The sequence below is a fragment of the Hippocampus comes genome, unplaced genomic scaffold, assembly GCF_001891065.2.
Source record: "Hippocampus comes isolate QL1 unplaced genomic scaffold, H_comes_QL1_v1.1 scaffold85, whole genome shotgun sequence".
Lineage (NCBI taxonomy): Eukaryota > Metazoa > Chordata > Actinopteri > Syngnathiformes > Syngnathidae > Hippocampus > Hippocampus comes.
The window spans coordinates 4,148,916-4,161,587 of record NW_017805540.1 but is presented as its reverse complement, the minus strand read 5'-3'; the positions used below and the strand labels follow the sequence as shown (position 1 = coordinate 4,161,587).

The 12,672-nt window shown below is 43.6% G+C and overlaps 1 protein-coding gene across 10 annotated transcripts in view; it reads right to left on the bottom strand.

The window, feature by feature from the left end:
- The window catches only part of adgrl2b.1 (adhesion G protein-coupled receptor L2b, tandem duplicate 1), a 158,904-nt gene that overhangs the window by 17,620 nt on the left and 128,612 nt on the right, over positions 1 to 12,672 (bottom strand). For all 10 annotated transcript variants that reach the window (XM_019879094.1, XM_019879095.1, XM_019879096.1 and 7 more), the window contains 5 exons: positions 11,561 to 11,770; positions 9,055 to 9,275; positions 6,625 to 6,691; positions 3,527 to 3,618; positions 1,325 to 1,493 (listed from right to left, as the gene is read on the bottom strand). In XM_019879094.1, the coding sequence (XP_019734653.1) occupies positions 1,325 to 1,493; positions 3,527 to 3,618; positions 6,625 to 6,691; positions 9,055 to 9,275; positions 11,561 to 11,770 (759 nt within the window). The remainder of the gene's footprint in view (positions 1 to 1,324; positions 1,494 to 3,526; positions 3,619 to 6,624; positions 6,692 to 9,054; positions 9,276 to 11,560; positions 11,771 to 12,672) is intronic.

Genomic DNA, 12,672 nt, shown 5'->3' with positions numbered 1-12,672 from the left:
CCCTTGGTACCAATTGAGCATCGTTGCAATGCCACAGCCTACCTGAGTATTGTTGCTGACCATGTCCATCCCTTTATGACCACAATGTACCCAACTTCTGATGGCTACTTTCAGCAGGATAATCCGCCATGTCATAAAGCTGGAATCATCTCAGACTGGTTTCTTGAACATGACAATGAGTTCACTTTACTCAAATGGCCTCCACAGTCACCAGATCTCAATCCAATAGAGCATCTTTGGGATGTGGTGGAACGGGAGATTTGCATCATGGATGTGCAGCCGACAAATCTGCGCCAACTGTGTGATGCCATCATGTCAATATGGACCAAACTCTCTGAGGAATGCTTCCAGCACCTTGTTGAATCTATGCCATGACGAATTGAGACAGTTCTAAAGGCAAAAGGGGGTCCAACCCGTTACTAGCATGGTGTACCTAATAAAGTGGCCGGTGAGGGTATGTCAGACTGAAAATGTGAAATGAAGTTGTGTCGTGGATCCAAAAGTCCTTGCCAGTGATGTGCGCGGCTCATCTACACGTTCCTTTGAAGGAGCGTGTGATTTTGCAGTCACATTTAATAAATCCAATTCAAGCAATTTAATCAGAATACCGAATGCTTAGGAGACGGTGCACACTGAGGGTTGACCAAGTTGCCAAGCAACGCACTGCATGCGTGGCGCATCAAATAACCCCCCAAATTCACAAGGTGGCCAAACCTGATCGGCCTACGTTTGTCTCAGACATCCAAATGATGAGCTGTGGCCCTGGACTGAGCCATCAAAGGGTGCTCATTTGCAACTCGTTGGTGCGAGGCAGCGTTGAGCTCTGGCGAATCGCATGACACATTGGCCATCGACACTTCATAAGTATACGTCGCGGTTATGCGTCAATTGTGACATTCTCACTCAAGCATTGGAGTTCTTTCCCCCTTGGTGAGATGACGAGTGGACAGTGCGGACATTGGATAACGCCACATCTCCACTTGACATGCGGTGAAACACGTCACAATTATCTGCCAACTATTTCTGCTCGTATTAAACCTGTTGGAGCAATCTGACAAATGACATGGTTTGAAATGCTCCAAGGCCATTTTTGGTGCATTTCTCTTCCCGCTTCATCGACATGTGTCAAATAATCTTTCCCATGTTTTGTCCAATCAGCATGTGGGAATGCTCCTCACAGGGGCAGAAAAAAAAGTCTCCTGGCACCGATTCCTTTTTTTTTTCACCAATTAATATGATATAATGTCAACGTTTGGCCGTTATTGTAATATCGCACGGACGCTTATACAGCCGTTTGGGCGAGTGCTTTGCGATCAAGCCTTACTTTCTTCTGCAGGAGGCAGTGGAAGATAAAGATGAACATTCCTTGAAGGGTGTTAAAGATGGTGAAGAGGTACGCCATAACAACGGAGGACTCGTTGAGGAAGAACAGGCCAAAGGACCACGTCAGGCCCAGGAGACAAAGCAGGGCAAACGCTCCCAACACCCATGACCTGATGAAGAGGGGGAAAAAAAAAAACGAAACATCTTTAGAGATCATTTTGTGTTGTGAACGAGCCTACGAGGAACGCCGGATAACAAATGATACAAGGTATTGTGCTTTTGAGTTGCGAGACCGCAAAGCTAGCATGTTTTGCCTCGGCTGCTTCCAGAAAACGCCTGGAGGAAACGCGATCACTTTGCAGTCACTTTCAATGACGGCTGCTTCTTCTTATGGATCCAGCATCGACGAGTGAGATGCCCCCAGAGAGAGTGAGCGCGCGACTCCGAGAAACCTTAGCAGGAAAAATGAGAGCCGGGATGGAGAAAGACAGCCCGTTGCGCGCACAGGGCCGCATTTTAGCTCATCATCACACAGGATGTAACCTTCCGCTTAACTTTTGTACACGCACGGTTGATTTGCGTTTGAGCCCAAATTAGAGGCGGTTAATGAGATGTGACAGCTGCGGATGAGGAGTCAAATGCGAGCGCAACAAGCTTTGATTAGGAAATCTATAAAAAGCAAAATGTGAAAAAAGAGCGAACTTGGGACATTAATCATGTGGGCTTGTTGCAATGACGATCACTTTGGAGCTTTTCCTTCCACGATGTGTGCGGCCGAACTCGTTTTCCGAGAACTCCCGTAAAAAGACACCGGAGGTCTTGTGATGCTGTCATCAAGAAACCCAAATAACTCCCGTTATATATATGACCTGCGATAGTCAAGAACACTCAGGCTATAAACTACAACCTGCAGACAGGATTAGATGGTTTTTGTTTAATATGTTGACCTCGAAAAAGAAAACAATCAATGTGAGGGAATTGTTTGCGATTGATTGTGTCGACTTTGAGGGTTGAAGTTATGAGGTTTCACTGAAATATGCGGAGCAACCTCCATTCACAGGTGCTATCAGGTATTCTGACGATGAAAATGTTTCTGTTCTTGCTTCTTTGCATGCTTTATTGGGTTTAACTCCGACAAATGACTTTCCCATTGCATTTTCTTTGCCTCGGAAAAGTTTCAATTCACGCATGACAGATCTCTCCTATCAGCGATGTGGTACTCAGTTGAATCTGAGCATCGAGATATGGTACACACTATGGCATTTTCATCATATACTATAAATGTGCTAAACTTTGGACTGTGAGCGGTTTCTTTTGCTTCTGCGTGATTTCAAATTCAGCGTGGTGGTGGTATGCGAAAGGTAAAATCCTAACTTTGCCATTGTTAGCGGTCATACATGCCCATCTTGTGGCACTGTTTCATTTGCTATGTTTTGCATTCCTTCTCTGTTCCATTTTGAAAAGTTTAGAAGCAATAACTCATTGATGAAAATAATTGGCTTCCGTTTGTTCCTGCTTGTTTGTGCTTTTTTTTTTTTTTTTTTTTTGCTCTCACTGTGGTCTTCATCAAATTCAAAGCGAGCCCTAGTTTGATTCGGGCAACTTGCCAAATGTAGGATATTAATTGTCCTTCTTTTACAAACTTCATCCTGATTTACTTCACTCACCATCCATCCTTTTGTAGCATTGGTTTGAATTTTAGCACGTACACACCTCAGAATACCTACACGCCATCACACTGACTACACCATGTGATGTGGAATGCTTTGGACCATGGCATATAAACTCCTCAAACCCTGCCAAGTCTTACATGGTTGTAATAGAAATTGACCAGAGCAGGCTGCTATGTGCAATCGGATAAAAACAACAACAAAAAAAAATCTTTGGTGAAGCAGCATGTGGCTGAGTGCCCACATTACTTTTGTGCTCTGTGTTCCAAGTAACTGTAAAGCATCGTGCTGTGTATATTTGTGGTCACAGCACATAGCGCAGTCTGACAGGAGGTGCCATGGCAGTCAGAAGACCTGCCAGGCCGCATTCCATACGTCAACTTTGTACAACGGCCTCATAAAACGGTCGTAATTCCTGACTGGTACACATATTTTCAATGGAAATATACCTTGGTAGTTTCAGTAGCAGCACGTTTTCATTGTCTGTTTTTAGACTGAGCAACACCTGATCCTCCCTGAGGGACGGCCCTTACCTGATACCCCCCAGCCTGGATGAGTCGGGTTTCATGGAGGTGGAATGCTTCACCATCTTGGACATGGTCACCACCAGGAAGATGACGTTGACCTGTCAAAACAAACACGTGTCAGACTGCAACACGATGCACTTAGAGCGGCGTCGGATTCCCTCATCGACTGGCTCTTATCTTATTTTGTCTCAATCGCTATAACGACTACCATTCTGCGCCGGCGGAATCTTTACCTAGCGGAAGTAGTCACTGAGTAGGGGTGAGGGGGGGGGGGGGGGCGAAAAGCAACAGTGGCGGGGGTTAACAAGAGGTTAATGCGAGTCCTCGATCTCATGCGGCGCTGATCTTCAACATACTGTAGACGACAATGTGCTTAATCTGGAGCACGCGCACACATCCACGACCTGCAGCGAAAATGATCAGAAAGGCTCCAGACAAGCACTTAAGGGGAAAAGAATAAAGGTGAGGTGCCATATTTTTCAAGCCATTCATTCCGTCATGTTTTCCAACATTCCTGTATGTGTGTCTCGGGAAGCACCGGAGGGCTCGTAGCCAGCGTGGGGAAATGGAAAGAGACGGGCTTCAATTTCGCATAACACCTTTGAAATGAATTCCAGCACATAGTATGGAGTAAAAGAAACGATGCGTGCCTTTTCGAAACTTGATGAACTGCCTGACGCGACAGGAATATACTCTACCAACTGTGTTCCCTTTTACAGTGGCAGGAGATGTTTATTCTAATTTGGGGCAGAGAGGATGGATGGAGGGAGGATCTATTAGGTTGCAGCTGTTTATTTCCCATTTTAAATATATTTCACATTCATTTCTCAAATTAAAAAATATATATACTCTCTGTATTTGCTTGGTTGAAATGATTGGTTTCATACTGCCCTTGGACACTTAAATTCATCTGAGAGACTGTTCATGTGCTGCTGTTTTGGTTAGTAATGGAGTTCAAGTGGGGGCGAGCCGGTGGTCCAAATAGTGGACAATAATGTTTATGAAGTGAGCTAATTGAAACTGAGCTAAAAGAGTTTGAGAAGGGCATTCCTTTTGGAAATAAAACACCAAGTGATTGAAACAACCAATTTTCGTTCTGGGTGTAAGTCTCTCACAAAGCGCAGCAAATTTGAGTACACGTTGCAGAAACATAAAAAACAGCCAACTTGGGGATCGTACCCGACACAGGCGATATCGGCTTGTGGGCGCAGAGCCCGAACCGCTGAGACAAAAGTCTGGGCTGCCGGCTTGCCGAATTGTGTTGTAACCACAACGGAAGGTATAACTCAGGCTGGCATCAGTTACATGTTTTCATATTCGGGACCTTTCTCGAAGTATACGCCCCCTCTACCCTGGCAAAATGCCCCTTCAACATGCACATTAATCTATTATTGATCAGCCGATCAACATCCACCCAAAAAATTTGCGTCGGCATTTACAGTGCGTGTGTGTGTGTGTGTGTGTGTGTGTGTGTGTGTGTGTGTGTGTGTGTGTGTGTGTGTGTGTGTGTCTGTGTGTGTATTTACCGGATATTTAATGTATCATTCTGAACTGAAGTAATTTAAAGTTACTGTTAAGCTACTATTAACCTATGCTGGCCCTTTTTGGATTGACTTCCCCTTTAAAAGACATTGTCCTAACGCGAGCATCCATAAATGTGCATTGAAAGCATTCTACCTCTGGAAGTAGAGTAAAGCTGTCTTTGCCGGATTTTCTCATTCAAAGGTGAACTCTGGAGTACCCAGATATCTCCTCCAATATATTCCTATAGGATTGTGCGCTGTGAAGCGGATAAGGTTGTTTGCAGGTGAAACAAAAGGCAAGCATGCGGAGAAAGTCAACGACCGGAAGACGAGGACACCGTATTCCGGATGGTTAGGTCTCGGGGTTCCGCTGTGGTTGACTTGTGTCTGTATGATGCATTTAAGGCGGTAACCGCAACATCCGATAAGGTGGACAGGAGGAGGCGATTAAGCCTCTGAGGGTCTTCCTTACTTGCTTGCCAAATTTATCTGAAAATAAGCATCTATGCCAATATGGAGCTTTGAGGTTACGCATGAATTTACAAACCACGGACAGACAGACGGACATAGCAGTTTTGTGTACTGATGCGCATCCGCGCTTCCTCCCTGTCATCATTCACTGAAAGTATTTTGCTGAAAAGCGGGAAGTCTGGTTCCTCGTGCTAGCAACTGTTAGTGACATCAGCAACACCCTCCCGCCAGGTAGGAGTGAAGGTATCATCACGTAGTAATTGCCAAGGAGTTTGGGGGTGGGGGTGTGGGGGGGAGAAACAACTGCTATTTCGTTATAAATAATGCAAAATGAGGTATCAGTTCTTCCCAATTTTCGTTTTAGATTTGTAAACAGTAGAAATGCTTTTGTGCTGCTTACACTTCTAACTAGTAGAAAAGTAGACAGTAAGAGTGGAAAGCGGCGTTCATTTAGTAGACACACCTGGTGACGAATTGATACATTTCATCGATTAGCAGTGGGGGCCACTGTTTGAGGAAACGGTATTTTTGTGAACTCGGGTAAGTGGTATTGGTGTCATGATACCAGGACATTTTTACGAGTACGAGTAAACACATACAATATCCTCTAATCAATAAACACCAAATGGAGTGTGGACAGCCAGTGTTATGTATTGTTTGAATTATCAGTTTAAAAGGACAACACCTGGACAATTAAGGACCTGACAATACCCCATTCCAATACTTTTGTTCAAATGTAGAACAACATTTCTTCGCAATTGTGAGTCTGGCAGCGTGGACGAGACATGATCCTCTGCAAAAGGTCGTATGGCCCACCCACTCGCCGCTTCAGTTTTGTTTTCCCACCGAGCAAGCGACCTTCATGCCCGAGACGACCCTTGATGAGACCGTCCTCCACCTCCTCCTCCTTAACGCAACCCTGTAAGTTGTTTCTGATTCCGGAGGATTTTTCATGGCCGAGTGGATGCCGCTGACGTCCTCGTGTCAGCAGCAGCTAATGGCGCCGCTTGGCTTTCATGCAAATTGATCCGGAGATGGCTTGCATTACCAAAGGAAAAAAAAATCCATAATGTATTTTCAAAGCTTTTCTTCAAAAAAACATCAACTTACCACGATTACGAAAGTGACTGGCCCGATGAAGCTCCAAATGAAGTGGTTGTCCGCCCGCAGCCAACACCTGCAGAGGACAAAAAGGGGTCGGCATTAAATCACCTCCAAACAAGGTTACGTCTCAAGCTAACAAGTGGCCACACAGAGCGACGTTCAAGATGGACTATGAAAGGGCCCATCTGTCCATTTAAAAATCTAATGTAACACTTGAGCCCAAGAGGTTTGCACACCCTTGTCTAATTACAGTGGATGTAATTTCAGCTTCCAAACGTGGTGCGAATGGGACACATATCCAACTCATGCTCCTGCAGAAAATGTCATTCCCTTGGCATGAGTGGAACGGAAATGAAATTCATTCATGTAAACGACGGTCACAAATCAATGACACAAATTTGTCGACCAAATTTGTGGTCAATAGAGATGTGTTGAATACGAAATGAATATGCTCTTAATCAACGGTCAAACGTCAATTAGGATGAACAAAATCTTTCAATGATGTCTTTCGTTTTTAAAACGCTTCGTCGGATTGCACCGAGAAGAAAATCTGAGGTTATTCAATCAAATGCCTTTTCATTTCTATGCTATGATTTAAAGTGCGGTGAAGTGTCATGTTAGTGCATCAAATAGTAGCACATTCAAACTTGTGCCTCATTTTGCTCCAACGCTGGCTGCTTCTCTGTCCTTCGCTCCTGCAGCAGGTTTTTTTTTTTTGTTTTTGTTTTTGGAATGTCTTTTCAGAGTCACTACACACCCGCAGTAGCACCTTCGATTCCAAGGGGCAGAAAGAAATTTGACGTTTCTCTCTCTGTTGCCATGGTGAATCGAGATATCGGGGCAACATTGATTTTTTTTTTGTTGTTGTTGTTGTGGTCATGCCTACGTTCAGCTCAATGTGAACATACCACGAGTGGACTGATGTAATTCAGATCAGCTGTTTCTGGAACTGAACACTCCGTTTTGGATTTCACAGGATTCTAATTCAGTTTCTCAGCCACAGACAGGTCTTTTATTTTCATAGTGGTTACACCTCTCAAACTAGTCTTTGTGGGTAAAAAAAAAATAAAAATGAAAAATTTGAAATTGGGGCAGCATTTCTTGTTTGAATAATGTACGTAACGGGACACATTTGAGAGCGAGCAGAGTAGATGAGGTGGCTTGGGCATCTGTTTAGGATGGCAAAGTGCTCTGGGCACGGGCCATTTGGAAGAAACCCCATGGATGACCGAGGAGAAACTATGTTGCCCAGCTGGCCATGGAAGGCCTTGGGATCCCCCCGGAGGAGCTGGCCGAAGTGGCTAGGGAGAGGGAAGTCTTGGCTTCCCTGCTTAGGCAGCTGCCCTTGCAACCTGACTCTGGATTGAATATATTCAGATCCAGTCTTAAAGGCTTTACACTGGCTCCCAGTCAGCTGACCAATCAATTTTGAAATTCTGCCATGGGTCTATAACTCACTGAATGATTTGGGTCCTGAAGGGTTCTGAGCTCTGCAGATTTGGGTCAATTAGTAGAGCCCAGAGTTCAAAGCAAACACGGTGAAGTCGCATTTTGCACTTTACACTGCACAACAAGTGGAATAAGCGACCAACAGAGGTTTAGTCAGCCGCAAGTGTAAATGGTTTTAGATCCAGCCCCCCCCCCCGAAAAAAAACAACCCTTTGATGAAAGGTATTTTAAACATTTTTAAATGCATTACACAGTAAAGCCTTTTAATAATTTTAGAAACTTTTTTTTTTAAGTCATATGTGTTTAAATGTTGCCAATGTATGTTCTATTAGTAATTTTGGTATGCCACTTTTGTTTTTTCTTCTTTGCTTCTGAATGTGGTGCTTGTAAATGCTTGTAGGTTTTGCGTCTTTGCCTGCGTGAAGCATGTTGAGTTGCCTTCAATGTCCGATATACATAAAGCCGCCTTGTCTTGCCATCTAAGTTGTGTGTAGGATCCAGATGTCTTCTATTTTTCTTCTATTCATCTTTTGTTGCCAAACCCAAATGGAATAGGCCTCACCATCCCAATACCTTTGGAGAAGAGTGACTTTGGGACGAAGCGGTGAGCGCACTTTCGCTACAAATGTGTGTCAAAGCTGTAGCGACGAAGACGCAAAGGAAAAAAATTTGAACACAGCAGTACTACAAATCATGTTTTTTTTTTTTCTTCTTTTCGCTGGCCAGCAGAAGAGAAGCACATAAACTTTTAACTGACAAGGTCGGCAATTACCCATGTGCAAAGAATAAAAAGCCCTGTAGGTCAGAGTAGCAAGCTGGCACATTCATTAGTGTTGCGGCTTTACTCTTAGCCAGTGGAAATGTAAATTTGCTGCCGGGCCACAGACAGGTACACTCCACTTTGTGGTATCACTGTCATTACCAAGGGGGTGGCAGGGTAGGATGGGAGGGGCGGGGTGTATCAGCAGGAATGGTGGATGAACTTACGCTCGCGGCGTGCCGTAGCTGCGGTAGTCGACAGCCGCAGAGATGCCCACCACGACCGCCGGGAAGAGGTAACCGGCCACATAGTAGTATTTGCGGCGGGAGAACTCGCTCTCGAACACCTCCACCAGCATGAGGTACAGCTGCACGCCCTCCAGACACATCCAGGCGAAGGCTGCCAGGAAGCAGAAGTGCAGGACGCCAGCGATGATGGAGCACACCAGCTGACAGGGGGAGAGACAAGGAGACCAGTTCCAGTAGAATCTCAGGAGACCTTAGCTCAGTGAGCATCTAACGCACAGGTGGGGAAACATTTCTGCTCAAGGGTCACATAATTGAAATGGACAGATGGGCCAGGTCATTTGAAGATGAGAGGCCAAAATGTTGAAATGCTGATGTCAGATCGACTGTGTTTCCAACCAATGATTCACTCAGCGGGTTATTTTCTTAATTCAAATGAATGTAATTAGAGTTCATTGCGCCAGTTGTTGCATAAAATAACAATGTAAAAAATATGTCTGAACTTGTTTATTTTGCAAATATATTTTCTTCATTATTTAGAATTTTTACTTCATTATTTATAATTATGAGGTCAGGTAATTTAAACAAATTAAATACATTTCAAGTATCTAATTTTAAGGATTAAAAAGAATTTAACCGGTATGTAAATAAATTGATTTCAAGGAGAAATAGTTCACTTATTTTTTGAATGTTCTTGCTTCCAACCAATTTAATAAATTTTAATCAACCACTTATTTAATAAAATACGTACGGCAATGTTTAATGTATCCATGTTGAAAATATTTTGTTCTATCGTTTATTATAAATTCACCATTTAACAAGATAGATACATTGGATTCAATGAATAAATTCATTTTAATTCACAAATTTTAGGCTTGGCGGGGAGAAGCCAAATTAATCCAAAGCAAGGCTGGGCAAACTTTTGTGCTTAAGGGGCACATTCGATTTTTAAAACAGACAGCCATGAAATTCTCAGAAAAAAAAAGTTTGTTTTATACAATGGTTAAGATGGACAATAAAATAATTGTCATCTTTCACTGTATTTTGTGGTTATCAATTTAATTAGAATTAATGTCTATTTTAGTATTGAAAATCAAGTCATTCATTATTGAATGCCAATAAATAAATCATAAACACATTGGGGTTGCAAAATTAATCTAACAGAAATGAGAGGACTTTTGATAATGTGAATCCTCGGTGGGCTGCCACTAGGTGTTCAACTTGCTATTAGGGGTCTGTCGTGCATGAGTGGTTGTACTTGATTTTGGCTCTTGATTCCTTCATTCTCGATAGTGCTTGTTCTTTGTTATGGTCGGCAGGTAAGCCTTTGCCAGATGACTTTGGGCGAGAGACAGTTTACAGTCTGGGCTGAGCGCCAACCGATCGCAGGGCACAAGCAAGCGTTCAGCAAACATTCGCAGCCACGGACCATTCACGAATCAGCCACATTTTGAGGAAGATGTGTTGAAATGGCAATTGAAACGTCTAACCCAGGCCTTGAGGTCAGCAACATCTCTTGCGGACCCTCTTATTGGCAAAATAGCGAGACTTTCTCTTTGCGGTGTGTCACCGGCAGCGTATTGTGCAATCACGCTGAACTGCGACAAATGGCTTGCGCTGTTGTTGACTCACCCAAAGCCAAGGAAAAGAGCGGCGTTGCATTTATGTGCTTCACTTGTGTTTCCTCCACTTGGTTTGCCATCATGATGGTACGATCATGAACAGTTCTTGCCGACAGAGGCATGTCTTGTATCCGTTTGATTATCTTGTCTTGTTCGGAGAATCCTCAAAAAGTTTATTGGCTACATCCAACATGAATGTTTTAGCAGACTCGCCATCTGTGAATGTTTTTCCGTTCCTCACTATTGCTAAAGATTCAGCACAGCTAGCGGAATTATAGTCACCTTGCCGGGTCCATATGCAGAGTCGCTGCTGGCTACCTTGCACCCTGCTCAGTAGCTCTTGGCACATCTTCTTTCTGCTGTTTCCCGCAGGATATTTTGATGCAAATGTAGCATGGCGTGTGTCGAAGTCCCGCTTTACGTTCGATCGTTTCATCGATGCGATTTTGTCATTTCAAATTAGATGCACTGCAGAACCGGCTCTCTCCACAAAAGCGAATGCTTTTATCCGTTCGTCCTGGAATGAACGATACTATTCATCTTTTCTTTCTTTTCGTCGAAGAGTTAGCTTTGCATTAACTACCAAGCAGACTGATTCAAAAGGGGGCGTTTACCTAGTGTCGACCAAAGTTGGCTATTATTATCCAATTAAAATAATGGACAATCGCCCTTGCAGCCAATTGCAGCCCTGGACAGGACATGAGCAGTGGAAAATTGAGGGATGGATTAAAAAAAGTGAGGATATTTATGTTTTATCTGCGAGCCAGATGCAATCATCAAAAGAGCAACAGCTGGCTCGCGAGTCATACGTCCCCGACCCCTGGTCGAACCACAGCAGCGCTGGCCACTGGCTTGCGGTTGGTTACCTTGGGTTCGGTCATGTTGATGCCCACGAGGAAGACGAGCTCGCCGACGAAGAGGTTGAGGCAGAGGTTCTTGTGGATGGTGTTGCGGTCGCTCTGCAGGCCCTTAAAGAAGCAGAATGTGTACAGGCTGATGGCCAGGCACACCAGCGACACGGCGATGCCCATCCGAGTGATGATAGTGAGGAAGAGCTCGTGCACGCTCCCCTTGCCCTGTGGAGAGGCGTCATAACAATTATGAATCCAAATGCTTCAACCTACTAAAATCATTTCATTTCACTGGGTGCAAATATGACATTGCCAAATATTTGTGAACATCCAGTACGGCTTTGTGGTTTGCTGACTCGGGTCAATCACTGGAGCTCAAAGCTGAGTTCAAAGCACACATGGTGTAGCGGCATTTGGCTGTGATGCCGCACACAAATGGAAAAAGCTGCCAACAGAAGTGAAGGTAGAATGATTTTAAATTCAGATTACAAATAGGTTTTTTTTTTTTTTGCCATATCTATGATTGAGGTCTTTTCAAGCATTTTGAAAATCAATTACATTTATATTTTTATTGCACTGTAGAATGTTTTAGTAGGCTATCTTTTATTTCTGTACTTTGTTTTAAATCTATTGCTTTCTCTTTTTTATTGCTTTTAAATGTTGCCCTTGGAATGATGTAAAGCATATTGGGTTACCTTGTGTATGCATTGCGTGATACAAATAAAGATGCCTTGCCTTGCAAATTCAAATGAGCGGGATTAGCGGCTGTTATTACCTCTGCCATGGACATCGGTCTCTTTTTGCAGGATTATAAAAATACTACAGAATTATTTATATGCAACTCTGTTCAAGGTTGGGAGGGCCAGACAGGTACATTGCCTCAAAAAAAAGTTTTTTTTCACTCATTTGGAGCAAATATGCTTGTATAGGGGCCCAAGACATGTCCAGTGATTTCACTGGCAGAGGAATGCAAAATGTCTATTTGAGGGGAGGTGTTTTTTTTTTTCTTCTTGAAATTGAGAAACGGCATCCATTTGAGCGGAAGCCATTTCCTCCACTATTGTTTGTATTAAGAGAGACATTAGGGCATTGTTTTCATTGCCATTTCTATATAAGCAGGTTTGTTT